At 45.6% G+C, this 25,055-nt stretch overlaps 1 protein-coding gene across 2 annotated transcripts in view; it reads right to left on the reverse strand.

Moving 5' to 3' along the window:
- The window catches only part of RTN1 (reticulon 1), a 122,079-nt gene that overhangs the window by 12,792 nt on the left and 84,232 nt on the right, over nucleotides 1–25,055 (reverse strand). The window contains exon 1 of one of the 2 annotated variants that reach the window (XM_069783192.1): nucleotides 4,188–4,499. The exons of the other annotated variant lie outside the window; for it this stretch is intronic. Coding sequence (XP_069639293.1) covers nucleotides 4,188–4,248 — 61 coding nt within the window. The 5' untranslated portion in view covers nucleotides 4,249–4,499. Of the gene's footprint in view, nucleotides 1–4,187; nucleotides 4,500–25,055 lie in introns of those variants that run through there. 2 annotated transcript variants of the gene reach the window in all.

Raw genomic sequence — 25,055 nt, forward strand, 5'->3', positions numbered from 1 at the left:
CCCCATCATCACCCTCTTGCTAGAGTTTAAATTACTCCTCAGGGAATACCTTAAAATAATCTTACTTTTGGGGAACCTTCTCCTTGTTCTGGCAATGAAAGAATATTGTTCATCTATTCTTAAAAGAAAAGAAAAAAAATTACATTCAGACATGGCACAGCATGTGTGCAGAGCACATTTTGGCAGAGCTATTGAAATCTCAGTGATTTTTTGATACTACCTATGTCAAGGCATTTGTTGGGATGGCTGGCAGTCAAACAGTGTGAGGCTCATCTAAGAGAGTTGTCATCTAACTTTAAGCTTTTGGTCTTGCAGTTGTATTGCCATCAACAGGAATGTGCTTGAGGAAGGCTTGATACAACTTCTGCAGCAGCAACGAAAAAAGGAAAGCAGATCTGGAAGTGGAAACAAATCTTGACAAATTTAATTCAAATTTCACAGGAAATCAACTGTGAAATTAGGAATTCAATTCCTCATAAGTTAGTGTAGTTTTGTGAAACTACTAGCTAAATTGGTTACATCAGATGATGACTTAGTTCCAAGATTTTAGCTCTACCAACATAATAGCCATACTGGGATGGATCTTTAGCTGCTGAAAAGAGGGAGAGCTCATTTGAGCAAGACAAGTGGATCCCAGCTGAGAGTTCAGCCCACAATATTTTCAGGAAAGCACTGAAGGAACCAACTGGCTAAAGTTATATTCTCATGACAATATCTGTAATTAGACAGATTTCAGAACTGTCAATAGATTATAGATTAATAGCATGCATCCATATTATTGCCATTGAATTTCTTTATGAGTCTCAAAGTGGGGAATGTTGCCACAAATAGTTGGTGCAGCTTCTCAGCACCCTTTGGAAACCAACTGATAGATCAAGCAAGCAAGGTGGCTGGTTCTCTGAAACAGCTGCCAAGAAAATGCTACTCAATAACTCCAGTCCCAGTGGAGTTACATCAGCTAGACGGATCTGATAAAGTCTGCAGTCCTTTTCCACATTAAGTTTTATAATGTGGGTAATACTTAGGATCATTTCTATGAATGGTTCGCGGGCCTTTTTCTCTGGATCTTTCAGATTTTCTTTTTTAATAAGTCTTGCAGGAGGTTGAAACTGTAGGAACAAGCATGTCACTTATGACCACCCAAGAGCTGGCACATAGAAGAAACAGTGGAAGGGGGAATAGTCATGGGGACCAGTGTACTGACATCAAATAGCTCCATCAAGTTGGGGTGCAAAGACCTTCCTAATCCAGAGAAACCTCTCCAGCAAGGCATGGGGATGAGTCCTGCCGAGCTGGGCCGAGTCCTTGGGAAGGCACAGAGACCTGCTCCACCACCTGAACCTGGAGGCACACCTCATCCAGCAGCTCTCCTCGGGGACCTGTGCTCCGCGATGCGTCACACAGCTGGCGCTGGCCATAGGTTGTTACACGAAGGCCCACATCAGCCAGCATGCCTGGTCGGAGATGTTTCTCCGCACACTCATGCATTATGCATGGCTCCATCCCAGCCTACTTCAAATGTATCACCTTCCAATGCGAAAGATGACTTGGGTGTGGAAGCCAGCTGCAATTCCCCAAAGCAGCCTATGATAATATTTTGAATGTAGCATATGCCCAGCAGGGGCGAATTACTCTCCCGCTCCCTCGAGGGGCTGTATCATGATCTACCATTGACATAATCATGCTGTACCTGCAGGATGGGTAGGTAAAACACACTGCAATATTTCTAAATGTATGAAGCAGCATCAGTTGCTTCATTGCAAGGAAAGTAACAGTACATTGATTTAGTAGGGCAAAGCCAAAGCTCCACCAAGTGTCCCTGCAGCTTCTTAAGATCCCCACCCAATTTTACACCAATTATAAGTACTATAAGGGCAAACCAACAATACAGCTAGTTGAAGGCTTGACTATTAACTAAAACTTATGTTAACCTCAATGTTGTATCTCCATAATTTCAGTAAAAATATGCTCTGTATTTACTGAGGTTTGTGTCTGCATCTGTTACATTCACAGACATTTCCAGAGTTTTCAGAAAGGAACCATAATTCCATTGAAAATGAATCTGGCAAAATTATACAACTCCAGGTTTGCACAAAACTGATATTCTGGGTTGAGACAGACACTACATCAATAATAGATATTAAAAGAATCAATGAATCAAATCTTTAGTTTTCATTATTCTGAATTTTAAATTTCTCCTATTTTATCTGGGACCGATCAAAGAATTTTGCCGACAGAAATAATATTCTATGACTATTTCATGTTTTCTGCAGTATCATTTTTGAATCATAAAGCACCACCCAAGAAAAAGAAAAAAATATGCATATGATGTGGAAGTGAGGCAAGTGATTTATTTTAGCTGCGTTGATTTTTTCAGATCTGGGTTTTATTTCAAATCATCATGGGACATACTGTGTCATTTAATTTTCAGCAAATCTACTTTGGTTTCAAAAAGGAGAGCACAGAAGGAGGGAAAGCCCACTATTATTATTAATTATTAATTATTAATTAAACAATAGCAGCATGCCCTTTGTTAGTCCCCTCTTTTTAATATATGAAAAAATACTATTTTTTCTAATAAAGAGGGAAAATATTTAGTTTGCCTCCAAATACAGGTGTTTCAGCAATCTGACTCAGCAAATCAATGTTTTTATAAGGATCAGCAAAATATTGAGACTTTTTGGAAACAAAACAAACAAAAACCCCAAACCCCACCTAACAAGGAAGTTTATCTGCAAAGCTCAGATGAAAAGACCCTGAAGTTTGGTTGTGGCTCTGCCATATAAGCTTAATGAATCATGCAATCCTATAGGAAAAGCTAGCCCTTGATTAAGGCATGGAAAGCCCGATCTGCTGGAGGCTGGCATTTAACAGGTGCATCTGTTTACTTTCCAGCTACTCGTCTTCCTTAAAAAAACCCTCAGACCATAAATACAGTTAGGTACTGAATTAAGATTGCAAAAATATCGAGCTCGCTAGAGACAAGTGTCTGTCTGAAAGATGTCCCCTTGCCCTCCCCTCCCCAAAAAACAATGTAGGAAGGTTTTCTGGCTTCTGTTACATTGAGCTGCAATTATGAAACTGTCTGCGTGCATCCTGGACCCTTTAATGAGATGATGCTATAGAGCAATCTCTCTCCCAGGGACCCTGTTGTGAGCATCAACATTACGTACTGTCTATTCAGCGTAAACATGCACCTTAAAATTAAAAAATACATTCCAACAAAGCCTGCCCAAAGCAGACAGCAGCCTGCCCGGCAGGATCAGCCACTAGCTTTTCTCCCTCTAATCTGCCCACCGAGCAGTGTCACAGAGACTGTCTTTTATCAAAACAAAGGCTGGATGCTGGCTGGGAAGTGTGAAGCTGACTAAAAATGGCTGAAAAGCTGTCCGAGGCGCCCGGGAAGGTAGCCAGCCCCACCCAGCGCAGACACCGACCCGCTCAAAATAAGCTGAAAATAAGCCCAAAAGGGAGATGCTATTGTTCCCCTCACCTACTCGGCAGCAAGACAACATCATCGCAATATTTTGCCCCCGACCAGCTCAGCGGAGTGCTCGAAAGCACAACGAAGGGATCAATTTTTTTTTTTTTTTTTTTTTTTAAAGCAATCCTACAGCAAAGTACAAAGTGGGTGGCAATGCCGCGGCCGCCTCGGTGCTATTGCACTTCTTGCCGAAGCTGCGTTTTCTTTGTGTCGACGCTAGGCTAAGCCCTCACTATGGGTGTGTCCGTGGGCAGGATGCACCGAGGCACCCAACGCAACCGCCTCGAACCCTCGCGAGCCCGAGCAGGCACAAATTCACCATCGCCCGGCTTTCCTAAAGCCCAAAAGGTATGAAATCATGCCAGCAGCAGCCCGATGGAGAGAGTCAGGGATGAGAAATGGCACCGCTAACAGCAAGGGCGGATGCTTTGGGAATGAGCTGTAAGGTGGGAAGGAAGGTCCTGTTATCCTGGATGCTTTCAGGGTGAGATAGCTGGAGACGGGAGAAATACATTCAAAGAACAGAATTAAGGGCTCTTTATCTTTCTTTCTTAAATTACCCCCAAAGAAAAGCTTCACGGGGAAGGAGAGAAAACAGCATGCAAAGGCCCACAGGTGAACAATGCAAAAATGGATGGATCCTGCCTTTGCCTCCTCTGACATGCAGTCCTTCTAGCATGCAACACTAGAATAGATATAATACCCTGACATTTCCAGTTGCTCCAAAGACAGTCCATCTTGGTGGAATCGGCACTGGCTTGCATCTCGGAGAGCTGAGGAATTGCCGGTCCTTTCGTCGGAGGCACTGCGTTACCAGTCAGGCATTCCCGAGCATGGGTGGGTTAGTGGGTATCGCTCCCGTCTCCCCGCTCGGCTCCGGACTGATGCTGTAAGCAGCACAGGCGGAGGGGGGAGGGCATATTGTACGCGCTGCGGTCTCCACTGCAGCAAATCAGCGGTGTGATGTGGTTGCCCTAGGGAGCAGGCTCCTTTGAAAAGGGGATGCAGTCCCCTTTCAAATCAAAAGCTTGCGCTCGGCGGCTTAGCCTCCTAAGCCATCGAAATGGTTAAGGCAACCTGACGGCAAAGAAATAAAAACAAATTGGGTGTGGGTGGAGGGGGGAGGGGGGGGGCGAACAGTGTTTCCTATGTTGCTGTATAGTTGTGACTATTCATGTTCCAGAAATTTCTTGAGAGCAATGAAATCCGGTGTTTTCTTAATTTTTTTTTGAGGGCCAAATTCTTCCCAACCCTTCCAGGTTTTGATGCTCCCCCCTCCTCTGCCCAGCTGGGTGAGGTTGGGGAGCAGCAAGGAGAAAACCAAAGTCAAGATCCGACCCCAACAGAACAACCCCCATTTTGCTACTTTTTTCAAAACTATTCCAGAAACAGTAGAAAATAGCAGAGTACCCACACCACCAGGGATCACCCTTCTCCCCCTGTAGGCATGAGCACCCACACACACGGGGTGACCCGCATGGCCCCCCAGCCCCTCATGCCAAGCCTCGCTACACCAGGATGCCAAACACTGCAAGCTGCACCCAGGTTAGGGTGTGGGGGGTATGAGTGCTGCCTCCTCTCATTGCTCAAAATGCTGCATAAACCAGGATTTGAGGTGCAAGAGTGCAGGTATACAGGGCAATTTGTGAAAAAGCGTGTGCTCTCGGTAGTAACCATGAGCCCACTAATGGCTGAATTTTAACACCAGCCTCAGCACTGCTCCCCCAGATAAGACACTGCCCTTGCCTCAGTTTCCCCATCAATAAACTACTATAAGTAACCTCACGGAGATGTCATAACTAAGCAATGGCCACACAGTACTTGGTAAATACTCGGAAAGAAAATGCTTTATATCCACCCAACCTATTTGCCTTTTCAGATTTTGGGGAGTGGGTTGGTTATTAATCACAAAGAAACTCCCCAGAAAGTCACCCCATTTCACTGAAGAGTGACCTGAGATACAGCATATCAGACTTGGTCCAGTCATTGTTGGCAGAACGATCCCAACTGGGGACCTCTCGGTTCTGAGGCTGTATTTAATCTTTTCAATCATGCTAGTTTATGAAATAATTTTACTTTAGCCATGTTATACTGAGTTTAGCTTTTTTATAGGGAAACAGACACCAGCACAGACACAGTGGGTCAAGTACACACCAGCATGGGGAACAAAGTTTGAACCTCTCTGCTCTTTTGGCTCCAAAATCAAACAGTCTTTAATGCCCGAGTTAACAGAGATCTCCTCCAACTGGTAGTAGTAGGTCACTTGTCCTTCCCTCAGGTAACTCATCTCATAGAAGAAAGCCAAAATTTAAGGAGAGATTCACCACAGTGTGATCTTAACCTTTACCTAGCAAACTGCTGGGATTACAGAGGCCAACAGCTATTGTTCATGTCTCAAAACCGTCTTTGAAATCCCCCAAAAGACTTGCTTAGGCTTGAATCCAGCATCTTCAGTCCCCTAACAGGGAAATAATTAACTAATTGGTGCAGAACTGGCTTCAGCTGCCATTGCATATAGTAAGTTAAATCATCTACAAACAATGTTACAAGTCTTGATTTTGTGTTCTTCCAGGCTTTGTTAAAAAAAGGAAGAAACAGGTTGGCAAGGGATGATTTCTCAGCATGGACTGATTGGTTTAGACCCTTTGCAAGAGCAGAAAATAACCCTATTGACACATTTTGCCCTGCACTCTGCTTGCAGCTCTGTGATGGGCTTCCCAGCACCAATCCATAATATGAGATATTTACAAGCAGTGTATATAAAACAGAGCCATCATTCACATGAAATTCTTAAATCCTGGTGCCCCTGAAAAAAAGCCAGAGAGACCTCAAACTTAGTGCACCAATGAAACTCATGGCTATTGGGCACATACCACCAGCAACACAGACATGAGAAGACACAAAATCTCTGCTTAGTCTCACTGTAACCCACATTTCTCAGTCAGGTATAAAAGACAAATGCCCTTTGGACAGAATAGTAGTCCATGTGCATTTAACATCCCAGGGTTGTATAAAGCAGTGATGATTTCTCCTTTCCTTCATTGTTGGCAGGGATTTTTCTTGCCCCAGACTTCAGGTCTCCATCTCCTTCCCCAGGCTTCCAAAATAAACCATACCATCACTTTTCCTGCTTAAATTCTTACTTCCCTTTGGAAAAGTGTCTCTTCAGACCTGGCCTGTGTGATTGTACTGTCCCATGCTACTTCCAGAGCTATTTTAATTCATGGGCACCAGAACCCATCACTTTACCAGCAGTGACAACAACAATGCATCTGTGTCAGAAACCGAACTGGACTGGAACTGTGAGATGAACATACTTAGAAAATGTGAATGGGCTAAGAAGGTCTTCCAGCATGCACTCACTCATCCCAGGAGCCAAGTCGGGTGAGGGACAGAGGCAGCGCCTGGCATTAACTCTGTATGTGCGTCTACACAGACGTGCACGAACAGTTTAACAAAATCCCGATCAGCACAGGGTGGATCCAGGACTAAAATGGCAATTAATAAAAAATGCATTTCTACAATGAGAATTTAAATTATGCATTCAGTAAGTAGTGAGCCAGAATTAGGACTAAGTAGTTGGTTATCAATAGACTGAGGGTGAGAACTACTTCTTTGCAACAGAACTAAACCAGGATCACCAATTAAACATTTACTGAACAGACTGAAAGGCACAAATAAGCATAGCACTGCCAGGATCTTGAAAACATGCACAGGTCAGAGATCTTGGCATCAACCACAGGATACTGCAGTGTTGGAGGAAAGCTTTCCCGTGATCATGAACAGAAGCAGGATTAAAAGCAATAAGCGGAATTTGCTTCCCTTCCCTTCAGAGCACTGTCCATGGGAAGCCTTATTCTGCCGCAGGGTATTACTGAAATGATTACAGATCTTAAGATGTTTTACTGAGGTCACCTAAAGCTCAGTGTTGATGGCACAGCCACAAGCCAAGTGGGCTCATCACTATTTGCCTGTTAAGCAGCTCTGCTGGAGATAATGACCCATGTATGTAGGACGTGTATGGTAAGGACTCAGTAAAATAAAGCTACCTGGTTGCTTTCAGCCCATCCTAACCTCCCATTGAGGGAAACCTCTGGCCAAGTTAACACATGAGTAGGGTATTGCTGTCTGCCTCATTTCTTTCCATCCCTCCAACCCCAGCAGGGTTTGCTGGATGAGGTGCAGACTGCAGCTCAGCAAAGGACACAGGCACCCTGCCATGGTGCGTGGGTCACCAGGGTTGTGCTGCTTACAGGGACACAACAAGCCCTGCGTCAGGGCTAACTCTTCAGCTCTACCTTGCTTCCCTCTGAAGGTCCTCCCACTTCCATGGTGACCCAGCCTGCCTGTGCACTGCTGATGAGCTCTGATGAGGTCAGAGTTAGCAACATTTAGGGCTTTTTAGGTAAATATACTTGAACTGACATAACAGTCCATAAGAACTCAGAAGTACCCACTGTTCTACCACGGGGAGGATCACACGTGGCCCTAAACTTCAGGGCTGTCCCTTAACAATCCTGCTGGAGGGCAGGGTGGAAATCAGCATTGGTTTCAAAGAATATCTAATGATAACAAATTCAAAGATAGGGCTGAAACCCGTCGCCAGTTCTGCTCTAAGTGCAGTGACTTTGAAGACACTTTGGACTGATTATGTTTTTTCAGAACAGCACTCTGCATCACTCCGCGTCAACGCATCGTGGGACACATTGAGGGCAGTGCCAGATCTGCAACGTGGTGCTGTAAGATCCTGACATTTAGCACTTTAGGAAAACAATAGCATTAAGGGAGATCATTGGGTTTTTCTTCTAAGCTAATTTGTTCTTAGCATTAGCAACAAAAATAGAGGGGATGCTATTTTAAAAGTTGCATTAATACGTCTCGAAGCTCTAAAGAACAACGGGGAATTTTTGCCTGACTACTCCAAGCCAAGGGCAGCCAGCAATTACATTTTCATGAGGAGGCTGTCAATAGCAGAGGGATGGGCCAGATCCTGGCTCTGCTCTCATCCTTCCCACTGTCTTGCACTCACTCTTGCACATTTTCTGGGCTGCAGAATTGCTCAGAGGCAGCCCAGGTGGAAAGGCCATGAGCTGGGAGATGCTGACGGCTATTTCAGGTCCATCACTATTCACAGTATAGGTGGTACATAAACAGCTCTGTCCTTGCTGTCTTTTGCCCCACATGTTTGATATTTTCTCTTAGGAGATGTAAGGCAGTAATTAATTACTTATTTTCTCAGGTCTTTAGACCACAAAAGCAATGAGTAAGCTGGTAAAAAATATGGTCTTAAACTGGTGCAATTTAAGTCTGGAGCTGAATGCTCATAACAAAAGAAACCTCATGTCTCGGCATGCCACATTATGTTCCAGCTTCCCTGTGATTTCTTTTAGAAGTCTTGAAATGCCTGGATTTATCAGGGTTTTTTAAAATCATCAGTCAAAATATTTGGGTTGTTCACAAGGACAAGAAGTGTGTTCTGAGATGTGTTGCTAAGGTCCTGTTCTGCTGCCTCTGTTTCACTTTCTGCTCAGCAGAACTGTTCTTCATGCCCATTTTTGCTCAAAGTCTGAGATTATCATAAGGTCTTCAGCAACAACCATGTGACATGAGTCAAATGAGTGGGTGAAAGAATCAGGTGAGACACACTTTGCACTTGCTTCCCTCCCTGGGAATGAGGTGCCTTTCCTTGAATCCTAGTAAATGAGCCATTTGGGGTGAAGTCCTTAGATTTGGCTCTATTGTTGAGAAACAATTTTCCATTTTGGTTTTTGAACCACTGATGTGCAGTCCCTCAGCAAATTTGGCACAGATCCTCTTCACTGGCCATCCCGGAGATGGCTGGCACTTCTGCAGTGCCCTTTGAGCTCACTGACTACTGCAGGCAACAGCACGTCTAACACATAAGAATCAGTTTTTATTTACTCCTGGCTCTTCAGCGGTGGATAATTTCTCTTGGTTCTTTAATGTTATTTTTGAACTGTGAGGATCATAGAAGTGAAGGCTCTATTCCTGCCATTGACCTAGAAAAGTCTTTTGATTCTTTCCAGTGGGACTACTTTTTTCAGTTGCTGGGAACCTTAAAATCGTGTGTTTCTCCTGTGGGGGAGGTAGTTGGTACGTCTTCATTCCTCCTTTAAGATTTGATCAGTAAAACTGACGAGATCCTAAAACTCTGGCTGACCTATTGCATTCCCCCATTACAGTGGGCTGTTATGGTGCTTGCAGCCTACCCCCATTTTCAAGCCTGCCACTTTTAAGCCTGTGCTGCTAAATTTTTCTCTCTTACAGCATTGCTGGTGCTGCAGCTGGCATTATTAATTCCATTTCATTAACTGATCTTTCTAATGGACTGGAAGACAAAAGAGAAGACAGTCCTGAGACCACAGTGTGACTGCGCCTCAGGAGATCTATGTTCAGTCCTCGCGTCTGCCACAGGCTTCCTACGTGACCTTGGGAATCATCTCTCTTAGGTCTCTGGGTCTGCTTGGTCTATTTAAATTTGGGGCATCTTCTGCTTTTTAAGCTTTATTTCTGCAGCACCCAGCACAACATCTGCTGCTCTAGCAAATGAGCCTCACTCATTTTTGCAATACAACTTGGAGGTTGGTGTTACTGGCTGTCATTCTTGGACCAGTGGAGATCAAGCAAGATCGTAAAGACGAATTGGGATCGCGTTGCTCTTGGAAGTGATGAAATCCTGCCTGGTGCTGTGCAAGGATGCTGGGGGACAGAGAAGCCTCCTCTTTGGCCAAGCAGGCCCAGAAGAGATGAAGAAGATACACTTTTAGCAAATTCTCAAAGCAAGGTCTGGCAGCCAGTGCCTGAGCTGGGGAAATGAGGCCTGGACTTTGCCACATGAGTGTGCCACAAGCCACCAGGGACCCTGTCCCTGCCTGGGCAAGGTCCTGCGCTGGAAGCAGAGGAGGTGGCCCCGGAGCAGCTTACCTCACTGGCTCTCCTCCTGCACTGCTGGCACACTGCAGGGCAGACACAGCCCCTCCAAGCTGCTTTGCTGGGAGTAGGAGGCAGTAAGAGGCAGAAATAAGAGTGTGAGCAGTGACAATGCCAGTACAAGCATGCAGGCATGTGGCATGGTAGTGCACAGAGAGAGCCGTGCCCCAAGCAGGCAGCCCTGCTGCGAGCTCAGGCAAAGTGCCACACTAACGCAGCTCTGCCGCACAGCAGCACTAGACAGGTCCTGCCCAGTCAAGTCCTTCCCTTTGCTCCTCTGCACATCCAGGTCCCGGGCTGAGGCAGCTCTTCTGCAACCCCCAGGAAAGACGTGCCCACAGAAGCGTCCAAAGCCTTGCTTCCAGCTTACAGCGGACACCCCTTGTTCCTGCCCAGCTGGGATCAGGCTGAAGTTTTGAAGCTCCAGGTGCTGATTCAGGGGCTGGGATGCTCTGTCCAAGTGCAAAATGCAACTACAGATTGTGCAAACGTGGCTGCAAATTGAACAGCCTGCAGGCAGAGGCTCAGGAGACTGAGGTTTCATTTGCAGCAATGCCACAAGCCCTTAATTCAGGTTGGGATTCTCATAAGCAGCCAGGGGTGCTTGCAAATGAGCTGTGGTTTGCAGGGTTTCTTCTGGCTCCTCTGCTCCTGTACCCAGCACTCCTCCTGCCGGCCCAAACTAGTTGGGTGGGTGAAGGCGCAGAAAGACTTACTGCAGACCAGGCCCCTTTCCCTGGCCCTTGTTCCCCCAAAAAAGTAATTTTCTTTGGGGAAGGGAATCACCCAGCATGCCCTGAGCTGCTCACCCCTCTGCACCATGTTGGAAAGCTGCTTTGAGCATTTTGGCATGGGCATCTTTGCATCCCCCGCCACTGACCCAACCCCCCTGCACAGGAGGCCAGGAGGATAAATGCGTTAGTGGCGGAGGTGTGCGGATGCTGTGGCCATGCACGCACTGGCTCAACTGACACACAATTGTCATGGCAACCCCAGCTTTCCCTGGAAAACAGCAACAGATCACTAATACACAGCTGGATGCAATAGCCACAACCGCCTGCTCCATGGATGCAAGACACCTGGGTACCAAAATGCTCTCTGCAAAGGGGGGGGTGACACTCACCGAGCCGCAGCTCTAGATTATACTCAGGCTGGGAAGTCAGCTGCTAATATGCAAAAATCTTGGCTGAGTTTGCAGAGGAAGGGGGGACAGGTCGGGCAGAGGCAGGTTAGAGAGTGGCCCCTCCTGTCCTGAGCAAATGAAACCCTACAGTGCTTGCAAAGGTGATGGAGGAGGCAGAGAGTGTGGCTGCTTATTGCAGCAACGCTAACAGTGCTTCGTGGCATGAAGGGCTGATGAACGTGTTAGTACTGTCCAAGGAGAAAAAAAAACCAAAAGGCAAAATGAAGGACATAAAATACTGGTGTGTAAGACAGGAATGTCAGTGCACGGCTGTGGGAGGGCAAAAGCAAAGAGAATATGAACAGGGCCCTGGTAAGAGCCAATATGAGCACTGGCTAGAGAAACACTTTGGACAGTGAAGCAGCACTCTGATTTTTAAATGTTATTATGGGCCTCTAGGGTAATTAGAAGAATTAGATCAGGAAATGATGTGCAAGAAGTGTTGCCTGGAAAGTGGTCAGAGTTGTGTTTGCTGGTGAAGTGAGCGGGGAAAATGGTTTTGTGGGGCATTTTAGGACATTGGCTGGAAGAAGAGCTACACAGAAAAGCAGTGAGTGACAGTCTGAGTATTGGTGGAGCTGGCCCTGCCCCGGCACATCCCCTCACATGGGGCAGAGGGAAGAGGAAAGGATGGATCATATGTATATATCTTATGGAAGGTACCATGAGCAAGCTTCCAGCATCAAATCAGCAAAATATGCAATGAAAATCCATACCCTGGAGCCAGCTCATTAGGAACTTAACATTAGTCATCCCTAAAACTAGGTATCTTAAACATACAGATGCAAAATGAGGAAAAAGAGAAGAAAAAAATGCAGAACCCCGATAAACCCACTGAATTTGTAGAAATGGTTTTCTCCCTGAAAAACAGATTCCATCTCTGAGTACTTGAATTCTCGCTCCCCCTCTCTGCACACAATGAGAAAGTCCTGATTTGGATGCTGACGTCGAGGATCTGAGAAAAGACAATTTCATTTCCCATTCTCAAGACCAAAGGATTAAAGATAGATCAGCAAAACTATTTCACATTTAGAAAACCAAACTAAAAGGCCTAAGGAATTCAGATTTCCCTGATGATATCATTAAACATCACAAGCCACATTTTCCTGATTGCTTCTGCAAAGGAATGATAGCTCTCTATTCTGGGATGAGCATGAATATATAATAGGAGGTGCAGAGTGAATTTGAATATATATATGTAAAATGGAATTATTTTGCCATATTCATCAATTAATAAGCAGCATGAAAGTTCACTGAACAAAACTGAACAAGGGAAAATGTTTTCCTTATATCACAGTACATTTAACCACTCTGCTTCAATAACGGATAGCATGTGGATATGGTAGAAGTAGCAGTAATTTCAGAGTAACAGTGTAGATTTGCAGAGATACAGAACTAGCTGTTATCCCAGAGCACTGCACATGAACAATGCGAGGTGGAAGGATAGCATACTACATTTTCTGCGGGAATAGTGAATTCCCTTGCAACAGGTTTGGCTTTTGCAGAAACTAGGGAATTCCAAAAAGAATTGTAAAGTAGGTCTGGGCAAGCATTGCAAAAGGTCTGCTGGGATTTCTGAGCTGCTTTCCCCAAGTGTTTCACTCCTTGCAAACATTTTAGTACATGGAGCTTTGCTGAAACTCCCTGACTGAGACAGGTACCACCAAATACCCCTTTGTGCTGTATCAGACACCTCATTCTAAATAAAAACATCCAGGGACAAAAGCACAATATCCCTGGGTCCCATCTAAGGCTCTTGCATTTCATACACCAGATACTTAAAATTCATTTCTTGCAAATAAATCAGAGATAAAACATAATGGCATGACATTAATTTTACATTATGATAAATTCAAGAAAATAATAATCTTTGTATATGCAAATAAAACAAACCCAAACCCCAAATCCAAATACCATGTTTTGTTTTGGATGAACCTTATCTTTCACAGGTATGCTGGACATGATCAGCCATTGCTGAATGCCAAGCAGATCTCCGAGTCCTGCTGGTCCTCAGCACCAGCGGGTCTGGGCTTTGGAAACCTCTGCCTCTGAGTATCCCCAGCTTGGTGCCGAGAAACATCAGCCCTCTCTGGGCTAGGATGTCTAGTACTGGGGGCCAGAAGAGATTGTACTTCATTTTGGAAACAGCAGCTCCTACCTTTTCCAAAACACTTGCTTTTTAATTGTGCTTTTTTTCCTCCTTTTTTTTCCCAGGCCGTCTGACATTTAAAGTGATCAAAGTTTCCTGTGAACCACAGCTTCTAAGTTTCAGATAAATATAGCCACGCTGCTCTGCGTTTGTTTGTTTTCCTCAGGTTGCAAACCTGCAGTCGAGACCTACTTATTTTGCAGCAGGGAGAGCTGCTGCTTGTCACCATGTGCTTCAGCAGCCGGGGAGAAGCACAGCCTGGCGCACAGGGTACAGCACCACACCGCTCGCAACATGGGGTTCAATCCTGCTCTGGCAACTTGGAGCAAACTAACAAGCAGCCCCTGTGCTGGCTTGAGGAGCCAGAGCAACCCTGGAGCAGGCAGAAAGCAAAAGGAGGCGTGATGCACAGAGACAGGCTGCTTACAGGGGTGCATGAAGGCGATGATGGAGATGGCTGATGCTGAGTGTTGTGACGTGTCCAGCCTACACTGGCACACGGGGACAACACTCAGCCCTTCGAGACACAGCGAAACCACGTGCAAGGGCAGGAAGGTCCTGGCCGCGCCTCCCTTGCCCACCCATGCATACCCACTGAACCCAGTACAATTTATTTTGGTCTCCCCATTAGCTGGGAAGTAAACGTGGCAATTACTTTGCACATCTGAAGCGTCAGAACCCTTCAGCACATTTCCCTGAAGCTAAATAATTAATGAAGGGCTCTGATTAGCGTGAATCTTGTGGAATCATCAGACAGCATGCAGTGACATTTATTTTTACCTCTCGATGCCTGAGATGGGGCTTTGTTAAAAGGCCAAGGATGGATGAACTTCCTGGCCACTGAAATGGGAGGTTGTCCTGCAGCCAAAAGGGAGCTTGGGGTTTATTTTGGAAAAGAAGGTTTCTGCCCCGCTTTGTGCTTAGGCTGCCACAGACAGAAGCAGCCTTCAAAATTTGAATGCTTTGCAAGTGATGGAGGATAAAATACACTTCTTTTCCACGCAGGAAAGACATCCTGCATACGTAGCACCCAGCAACTCGTTCACCTCAGTGCCTTGTTAGAGGCACCACGACTAAAAGGCTTTTTTCCGCTCACACCAACAAAGAGGGGTCAAGTAGAAGATACCACGTGTGCGGCTGCCAGGGGTGAGGCTCAGATCCTGCAAACCAGACCTCCACAGCAGGACCTGGCTCCCACAGCAGGATCAGGCCCAGTGGAGCCATGCCTGTGGCAGTGGGTTTTTCCCCTTGGCCCCTAGTGGCAGAGCAAGCTGGTGTCCCTGCAGGATGAGAGTCCTTCTAGCGAGAGACTGCTGCATGGGAGATGCAAGAAGAGCTGGTGGCTGTCACTCAAGATCCATTTTCTCTTGCATGTTCTTTCTTTCTGAATCAGTTCCCCATACAAAACGTGCCAGCCACTCAAAAAGCTGTATTGAGCCCTGCCTATGCCACGCAGGTCTGTGTGAGCCGCTGTCCTTTTCCTGGCCCTCCCTTGTTTTGCCCTCATACTGCAAATAATCTCTTTTTTACCGTGACCCAAGGAGGGGAGAGGCTGCCCAGCGGACACATGGAGCTATTACATGAGCAGATTGGGTATCTTTGGGGTCCCGAAGTGCAGAGGAGGAGGTGAAGGTATAGCAAAGGGATTACATTAAAGCTGAACTCTCCTGACCCCAAATGCCATGGCCATAACTACACCAGCTTCAAACCCCACTGTCCCTCCCCTGCCTCATGGATTTCACCTCTGAGCAGCAAAGGGGCATGTTCATGTGCTCAGGGAGGATGCTTTCAACCCCTGCAGCAACACCAGTCAGGCACCTCAAAAAGTTGCCTCTCCCTAAAGGGATTTCCTCCTCGTCCAGAGTTTTGTAGAAACAGGAGGTAAAGGACTCCTTGCGAGGAAAAGCAAATATTTTGGAAATCATGTACTTTAAGTCTATGCCCGGTTTCGCCTCATCCAACACATGTTTCCATGGAAGCAGAGGAGGAAACGGGCAGCCTGCGGCTGCAAATCACAGCTATCTCACTGCCTGCTCCTGAGTCTGAAGAGACAAATGGATCGTTAAAAATAAAACAAGACTGAAATTAAAAAAATCCCTTTTGATAGTAGATAGCTGATATTTACTGCTGCAATGTTGGTTTTAGGGACCAGGGTCCAAGAGCATCATGGCTGAATGAAACCAAACTTGGGCTCATTCTCAGAGAAAACGGAGTATGCTCTGAATAAAATGATTTGTGTTCTTTTGTTGATCACATTGGTGTAGTGATTGTGTGAGCACAGAGAATGGCAGCACAGCACACAAAGGGAGTTATATAAACGGATTAAAAAGATGTTTTCAGCATGGTTTGGAGGAGTGTATTGCAGAGAGAGACCAAAACAAGGATGATTTAGGAAATACGTATTGTTTAGGAAAACAGAAGGTTTATCTGTTGATCCAAACCCGGTTCTGATCTCAGGAGTGAGTCTCCTGAAGTCAGTCTGTCTGTCAGTCAGTTGCTCTTATCAACATGTCCTTTGAGCAGAAACTTATTTTTTACTATAACCACAAAGTTTTCCTGGCCTTAAACTAGCATCTTGAGGCACCACCACATTCAAACAAAACATGCAGTTCCTAACAGCTTGCAAGCGTGTTGCAAATACATCTTGCTGCTGACCCAGGCACATTTCACTGGGAGTAATTACCATATATCCTCAGGTAAGAGCTGCCTCTTACCCAAAATGTTGCACTCAGCGACTTGAACGCAGCCGCTCCACACAGCTGCTCTCAAGCGACTGAGCTGGATCTACCTGGTCACCTCATGCCAGCTCCCAGCAAGGTAGCAGGGCTGATATATGTGCAGCCATTACGTGAGCCAATGCAAAATGTTCTTCCTGCATTTACCCCCTCTCTGAAAAATATATATCTGCTTTACAGCAGCCTGCCTTCTCCCAAAAGGCAGCAGAATTTCTCATCAGTAGATTGGTTTTTTCTTTCTTGACTACTGGGCAAGAAAAATTAGGCACACTTACAAAAACTGCCAATTAGAAAATATAGTTGCAGACTCTAGTGAGTTAAAAACTTGGAGTTTTTAGTGCTTGTGAAATTTCCTCCCCACAGCTCTGTGTAATGGATTTGGAGCTGTTCTTTATAGCTGCCTGAACACTGAATTTCTGAATACTGTGATCAATACTGTATTGAATACCAATACCTACAGATCTAATGACAGCTCTGTGTGCATCTATTACTTAAGTTTAGTAGATAGATTTCAGGGAGAGAATAGCAAAAGTTGAAAGAATGGGTCAAAACAACTTGAGTTTGTTAGATTCTACATCTGAGCAGGGAAATATGTGAGATGAAAATAAATCTATTGGGGAAAATGAAGAGATTTAGCTTGGACCAGAACTGACCCTATTTCCACAGCCTGCAAAGGTCCCAGACAACTCTATACCAGCAAATCCCAATGAGCAAATGGCAGTATCACCAAAGGTATCATTCTTGCCTTTTTTAGCCTGTGAAATTAATTGCTAAAAGGGGGGTTCAAGCCAGCAGACCCAGACAGGGCAGGGCCCTGCAAAGGCTTTTATGCACAGGCTGGAGACACAGTCTGCAGTGGTGCCGAGCACCAGCATCCTGGCAGGACCTGCAGGGAGTAGGGAACCGCTGGTTTAGTTTTCATCTCTGGTTAGTGCTTGGTTTCTGTCTTCATCCCACCAACAGGAATTACCTGGTGGTACTGGTTGGTACCATGAACTGGAATAATCCAGGATTTCTTTTTTAAAAATATGGACATCAAATCATAATAGTGATTTGTGGCTCGTTTCTACCTATGCCATTGATGAGCGAGCCATTGAGTGTCCACTGGGCCCAACGGCTTGAAGGTGAAAGGCTCCTGTATCCCATTCCCAATCCTGAGCCCACTAGGACAAGTTTTACAAACATGTAACTCAGCAAAGGAGGAACAGTGCACCTAAATTCTTGGACCAATTAGGAATGAACTGGAAGGCGAGAGAAAAACTAGTGCAGATGAGCCTGGAGGATATCAGAAAAGCATTTGGCTCTAGACAGTGTGGGATATTGATCTGCAGAGTCACATAGCAGCTCATGCTGGACAGGAAGCATCCAAAATGTATCAGAAATTGGCCGAGGGAAAGGGAGAAAGCTGTCAATAAACTCAAGCAGTGTGGCAAAGAGAGGAGGAAGGAGGAGGCTAGCAGGGCAGCTAGCGCTGGAGCCATGGGTGTTTACCTTGTGCTGTGTATCAGTGACCTTGAGAGTGATGCTATTATCTAATGATGCCAAATTGTAGGAGGCACAGAACAAATTAATTACAAATGGGAGATTAAGCTTACAGTCTGATAAGCAGCTCATGGAGTTCAATGAAGAGAAGTTTTAATGAGATTAAGTGACAAAGCCATCACTTAGAAGGAAGCATTAAACAGACTACAGACAAGGAGAAAGAACTGGGGGCGAAGGCAGAGAACTATTAAAACCATCTGTGTTATTAAAAGAAGAGTAAACAAGGCCTGTGCCTCTCAGGGAGAAATGGAGATGATAGTAAGGCATGCTGGCACTGCCGGTGGGAACTCTTCCCTTGAACGTTTCATACGCAGCATCTGAGTCAGGCTTGGGGGCATATTGATGGAGCACAGCAAGGGAAACCCAACACACATTTGGGACCAACACAAGCAGCAAAGCACTGGCTGGCTTAGTATGAATTACTGCAAGCAAGAGCCCTGAGAGGAGGTCCAGGAGGCCTGGGTTACTGGGAGACAACAATGGGTTGGAGCTGGCTTGATCGAGAAGACTTTTGCCGTGACCCACTTCAAGAGCAAATACAGCAGGGCATTGGATGGTAGCAATCAAGGAAAGAAACAGGCTAGCAGTTAATATTTCAGGCTAAGAAGGGCTCTTAAATAATAATAGCTACTGCTAATGATGAATAATTAAAGCAGACCATTTGGTCCTCCAGCCCTTACATAGTTCCGTTCCTCTAATGTACAGCAGAAGCATAATTTATAGTATGTGGCAGGAGGAACCATGCACTTGCATGGCCTGGCTGGGCTTTATCTCCTACCAAACCCACTGCATCCTTCTCCACGACCTGTATTTAAAGCCGAATTCAAATACAATGGAAACGGGAGCAGCTTCAAATCAGACTGATGATAGACCTGGGGTGTAAAGGCAGCCCCATCTTGCCATGCAGCAAACACGTGCAAGGCTAGGGATTGGAGAAAACATCCCCTGTTCACGTTACCTACAAGTAATGGGCCAAAACAGTTCCTGAAGAGGAGGAGAGACTCATCTCATCTTTCAACGGAGGTGGGCAGACTTCTGTTTGTCTGTTTTATAAAGGAAATATTAGACACATTTCCTCATCTTTCTTCTTTGTGATGGGACATGTGCAGTCGGGGTATGTGGGGCTGACTGACATTGCCGGGCATGTAGTGACTCACTGGCACAAGAGTTTACCAATTCTTACTTCTCAAATGGATCCAATTAGGGAAAAGGTTTGGGAACAAAGCAGCATAGATCCCAGCCCCCTCACTTGTCTCCCCTCTCCCTCGCCTTTCCACCCACCCCTCCACCCGAATAGTAACACCACGGTGAGGGAATTGGGGGACTCAAAAAAGGAGTGGGCACCAGGCAAAGCAGGGCTGACCCTCAGCCAACCCAAAATGGTGGAATTTCCTAGTTTCATGCATTAAACAATCCTTCTTAGACTGAAATTCATCCTGCAAACTCTCCAAGGAGAGGACCTTACTGCATGCTCTTACCTTGGCTAACAAAAGATCCTGATCTTGACTGGGTGTCCAGGCACTACAACTAAAATAAGATCTAAAACCAATAATCAGCGCAAAGCTTTCTTTTTCCTTAGGAAATCAGGGAGCAATTTGTGCATGTTAAGAAAGATGTCTAGCACTACAGCTTTTCAAAGTCATCTGCTATTCCCCTGACTTCTCTTGCAATGCAGATTATCCAAATGTGGATCCCTGGGTGCTCTCTGATACACAATTCCAGTAAATATTTACATCCCCTCTCTTCCTATTTTGGTCTGAAATATGCTAAAAGGATGCACAGGGGGTGCCTCAGCATTTTACAGACTCTTCAGTTTGGTCAGCAAAAGCAAAATCCTGCAGGAGTGACAGCTGAAACCGTGTGTTGCATTCTTACCTTTCTGGAAAGAGTCAAACCCCTACAGTTAGATCTTATTTTTAAAAACTGCACAAAACCAAAGTGTGTGGCAGAACCTTCTTCGGCGATTTGATTTTTCAGATCTCTTTTCCCTTCCATGGGGATTACCCAAGATAAACTAACAGAGATGGACTCTCCCCATTTCTGAGGGTCTGTCACTAAGGAAGGGAGAACCAATCCTGAGAAAACACAAACCTCGGTGGTTTAGGATGCACGTGCTTTGTGCACGCTTCCTTGTTTGTACCTCATCTTCCCAAGCCAGTGCTGATAGGGATGAGATGATAACTTGGCTCACATGCCTGGTCACACCTGGCTTGACCTGGATGTGAGATCCCAAGGAAACCCGAGCACAGGCTGGGTGGGGGCTGCAGGTCCTTCCGACAAGTCCCTGTTCTGAGTGATGGGGACCAGGACCTCAGGGCTCACCACAGCACACCCCAGCAGGGACATCTTTAGAGATAGGTCAGCTACAAACCCCAACTGTCACACTTGTTTTGTGGCATTTGCTGGAAGTGGATGGGATGGTCTTACCCCTGGGTGTGAGTGGGCCTCAGCTTTGGTGGGGATGGCATAGGGGCTTGCTTTGCTTTCGGCTCTGGAAATAGGAAGGTGCATTGCACTCTGCAGGAGCCCAAAGAAACCAAGGACGTGGTATTTGCATGCAGCTGAGCACAGCTGGACATGCTGATGTTGGCTTTGCAAAGGCCCAGACAGTTCCTGTTGTATGTGTTTCTGCTGCGTGACTGTCCCTGTGCTTTCTCTGCAAAACCTCCATTTAGCAGCACTGGGAACTCTCTCTACTGAGCAAGCACAGAGCAGGCAGGAGGAGATGGGAAGGCTTAGGTATAGAATTATACAGATAGGTATGATACATATCTATGCCTGACTCAAATCCATGAATAGAAACTGCAGATCTGAACTCCACCCTTGCCCACAGGGCAAAAGTAAAGCTTGCATCTGAATAAATCCTGAAAATCTCAGCTGCCAACATCTCCAAATCAGAGCAACAACAACAGGAGCTGAAGTGAAGTGCTCTGAATATTTTCTTCCACAATACCCAGGAGAGCTCGGCTGTATGTAGCAGAGCCATTTACATGGTGTTTGAGGCAACATTTCTAGTCTTAGCAGACAGAGAGGTGCCAGGAAACGATTCTGCTCCCCAGGCAGAACTCAAACCACAGCATAGTCAGGCCTTTGAATCCATGATTATCACATTGATCTTTTCACCGCCCCCCCGTGTAGCATCAAACGTGTTAGATGGCTACTGCTCATCCCACATACTCCTCTTAGCTACTGCTGTGGGTTGTAGTGCAGTGAATACTGCAAAGGCAATGTCTCTGCTCAGACTGTCCCTGAGAAGAGGGTCAGATCCTAACCATGCTAAAGACAAGGCTTCAGTTCCCTCCTTTCCAACAAAACACAGTGGTGTAATACAGAACAGTTTGATGAGGCATTGTTCCCCTCTTTCTATGGGATTTCAAGTGGAGGGAAGAGGGGGGGATACCTGCAGACAGCTGCCCAGATTGGCCAGGGAAAGGGGCTCTCACCTGGAGAAGGAGCACTGGGGGAAGACACTGCAAAACTTGTGACTGAGTTTTAACCAGGGTTGCAGGAACAGAAGAAAGCAAGACACCTTTAAAGGGATAAGAGGAGATGGCATGTTCTCCAAACAGCTGTGGCTGACAAGGATTAATCTTTCAGACTTCATGGCTCTACCTGCTATATCACAGTTGCCCAGTCAACGCCTCTGGCCCTAGACAGCTACCTGCTGGCCATTCCCTACTCTTTGCAATACCTCCCCTCAAAGGGAAGGTCTCCCATCACAAACCAAGCTAATCTGGGCCCACAAGCATCACCAAAGTCACACCTGTCACGGCCAAAACATTCACAGTCTCTTTTACAAAAGGCTTGCACCCAGCAGCAACTGGCATGTAAGGGGTGGGATCCCAGGCCAGATCCTCTGTGAAATCTGTGACACTGGGGCATCTGGCTAACACATCATTTGGCATTTTCTCTCCAGTACCCTCATTTATTTCCCTTTGCAATGTCAGTTTGCCCAGCCAGCTCAATGAATAATTCAGCACCATTAAGCATGTGCCAAAGCTGCTTCGGCACTTAGTAGGATCAGTTCTTTGGCCCTTTTCTCCATTTAAACTTCATTGCAACATAACCTCCCCTTCATTGCTGCTGGAGGAGCAGGATCTACAAGCAAAAAGCACATTGCCATACTATGTGGAAATATAGCTATGTATATGGAAATCACGCCTTTGATAGAAAAGGTGTGCTGCTAACCATTCTGCCCGATGCATGGTGCTTTGCTGCTCTGGCTCACTACCACTTTGCATGACGGAGAAACCCACTGTTTTTTTACAGACATCTGTTGGATGTAAGGGTCAATAACGAGGCAGTAAGGATGATCTCACAAGCCAGGATTCAGAAAAACCTGAGGTAACTTCCCAGTTCTGTTGTGTATTCCTGGTGTTACTGCAGTGAAATAAGTTCATCACACCCAACAAACCAATTAATCATATGATAAATTAGTCAATCTCAGTCCCTTTTTCACCAGCTTTTCTAGACAAAGGGGCTTTAAGATGGGTGTGCACGAGTTTCAGCATCCCATCTGTAAGATGAAAATACCATCTCCTTTCTTGCCTTGCCTGGAGATTTGGACTGTTTCACTGTCCCTCGCTGCCAACCTGCAATGCTGAGAAAACTGGGGCTCTCAGCATGGACAAAACCTGTAGGTTCACTGCTTCTAGTTGTCCTGTCACTGTGATTGAACCATCTTTACTACAGTCCCCCAAAATGGCACTACTCAGACTCTTTCCCTGCAAGGACCGAGGGCTGTTCCTCTGGAATATCAGACATAATTGCACACACAATTTCTGACCCAGTTTGCATGTGCAATTACCATGTCTGAAAGCACCAGGCAGCAGAGTCAGCACATAATATCCAGCTGCAATAACTGTCTGTGCAAATAAAGTGTATAGGTGAGTGCTCATTTCAGAAGGCACAATTGCTACTATGGCTTTTATTAAATCCCACTCATTTTATGACTCCCTAGTTGGAGTAATAAACCTTTCGCTTTCAGCTAAAGGTGTACATGGGCCTGCTGTTTCAGCAGCAGCGGCAAAGCTCCAGCAGCTCAAGTGCAGGCATCTGAGACGAACAGCGAAGGCAGCCCATTCTCTTGCTTTGGTAAGTAACTTCCATTCTTTGGAAAAGCTCTCGCACTTAACCTAAGCAAGTAAGCATAGCTGCTCGTGTTTCAACGGTACATTAGCTGACAAAGTAACCTTCAGAAATCCTGACTATTAATCTCCGCTGGCTTTTCTGTAAGCTCTCCCACCCTGCTCCTTGCTCGTTGCCCAGATACAGACCTTGTTTTGTGGATGTTATCAGCATTTCATTAGGATGTATGCAGTAACTCCCCCCCATCTCTGTAAGGAACTGTCTATATTTCTAAACGAGAGCAGAAAAACCTGTCTGTACAACGCCTGCCTCTGCTAACAGCACTCACTAAGTGAGCATAGATCCTAGGTTGCTTTTAAATGAGTCACTGTGAAAACAGTGTCTCCAGGATTGTCAGAGGCTGGATTTTGATCTTACAGTACTGTGGATCCCAAGTAACATCAAACAAGGCAAGGAGTTTATACCAGCCAGGCCATAGGTGGTATCAGACCTTGGAAATCTGCATTTATTTTTTCCCTTAAATTTTGCTATCTCATTGCACCTTCTATTCAAAAGATAAGAAGCAATTTTAAAAGTTTACATTTTGCTGATTTGTATGGAATGTGCTGATCCAACAGTGTTTACATCTAGCCAGATGATGTAGCAACACCAAGAGCTGCTTCCCTGGCAAATTATTCTTTAGGATCCAGTTTGAAAGGGGAGTCTTTACTGAGATTCCTACTTTACCTGGCAATCTGTATAGTCTAATGCCAAATCCTTAATGCAAGGTAAATTTGCAGCCTTGGAAGCCTCTCTCTCTAAGGCATGGCTTTTCGCAAATAGTGATTATCTGTGTCCTTTTTGTGCCTCTCAAGTTACCCCAGCTCTAGAGGACTCCTGAGGTCACCTCTCACAGTTGTTTGCACTCTAATGAACTGAGTCGTGGATTATTTTCATATGAACTGTGAGAAAGCTTGTACATCTTTTCCAGTAATGTTGAAGAATTGCAGGAAAGTACTGGACGACTGATAGCACCCAGGTGGACCTAATCAGCGCCTGTGTTACAGAAGACCCCTACAGGGAACAGCAATGTGAAGCAAACTCCAACACCAGCTGAAACCTTTGGAAGAGATCACCAGTTCCACATAAAATCACATGGCAGGGAAAAAGGTTTCTCTGAGCAAGCGATACCAAAGGGCTTTCAGTGCATAGACCTGTGAGTCAAGTTGAAGCTGCAAGGAAGAGAAACCCTAAAGTGAGGCTTCTGGGAAAGCAAAGAACCTTTTACCTAAAAGCAACCCAACTGGCAGGGTTTTTCCCCACAAAATATTGACTGCTGCATAATGTGTCCTTCAAATCACTCATGCTTTGTGTCTTCTGAGCCCTGAATACACAGGAAATGAACACTCAGTCCTTTTGAATGGAGACACGCCTATTTCAGAAGCACTGGCATCTTTGTATGTCCAATTTTCATAAATGATGGAACCACCCTGACTCGGAGCACTTGTGAAATCTATCATCACTACCAAAATGACAAGCCTTCACTTTCATTGCTAGAGCTGATTTAAGCAACTTTGACATCACCAAAAGTCCCCACCACAGGCAGGCTAGTGTCTGGCAGACCAGTGTCTGGCAGACCTGTGGTGGAGGTAGAAGACTATTGCCATCCAAATCAACTCATCCTCTTGTAGCATTAATTTTTTCCACACTTGTTTATATTCCTCACACACAAACGAAATGCTGTGAAAGCAAAACACCAGAATGACCTCTCACTGCTACAGTTCCCATGTAACCACCAGGCTGCTGTCAGAGCCAGAGAGGGAAGGGAGGATACCTGTGATACCTCTCTGGAAAAAACAGTGGGCAAAATTGCCCAAGTTGGGTAAAGGTCAAGAGAGTTAGAAAAAAAAATTACTGCAGAGGACTAAAACAAAAGTGGTAATC

This window comes from Haliaeetus albicilla, chromosome 5 (genome assembly GCF_947461875.1).
Source record: "Haliaeetus albicilla chromosome 5, bHalAlb1.1, whole genome shotgun sequence".
Lineage (NCBI taxonomy): Eukaryota > Metazoa > Chordata > Aves > Accipitriformes > Accipitridae > Haliaeetus > Haliaeetus albicilla.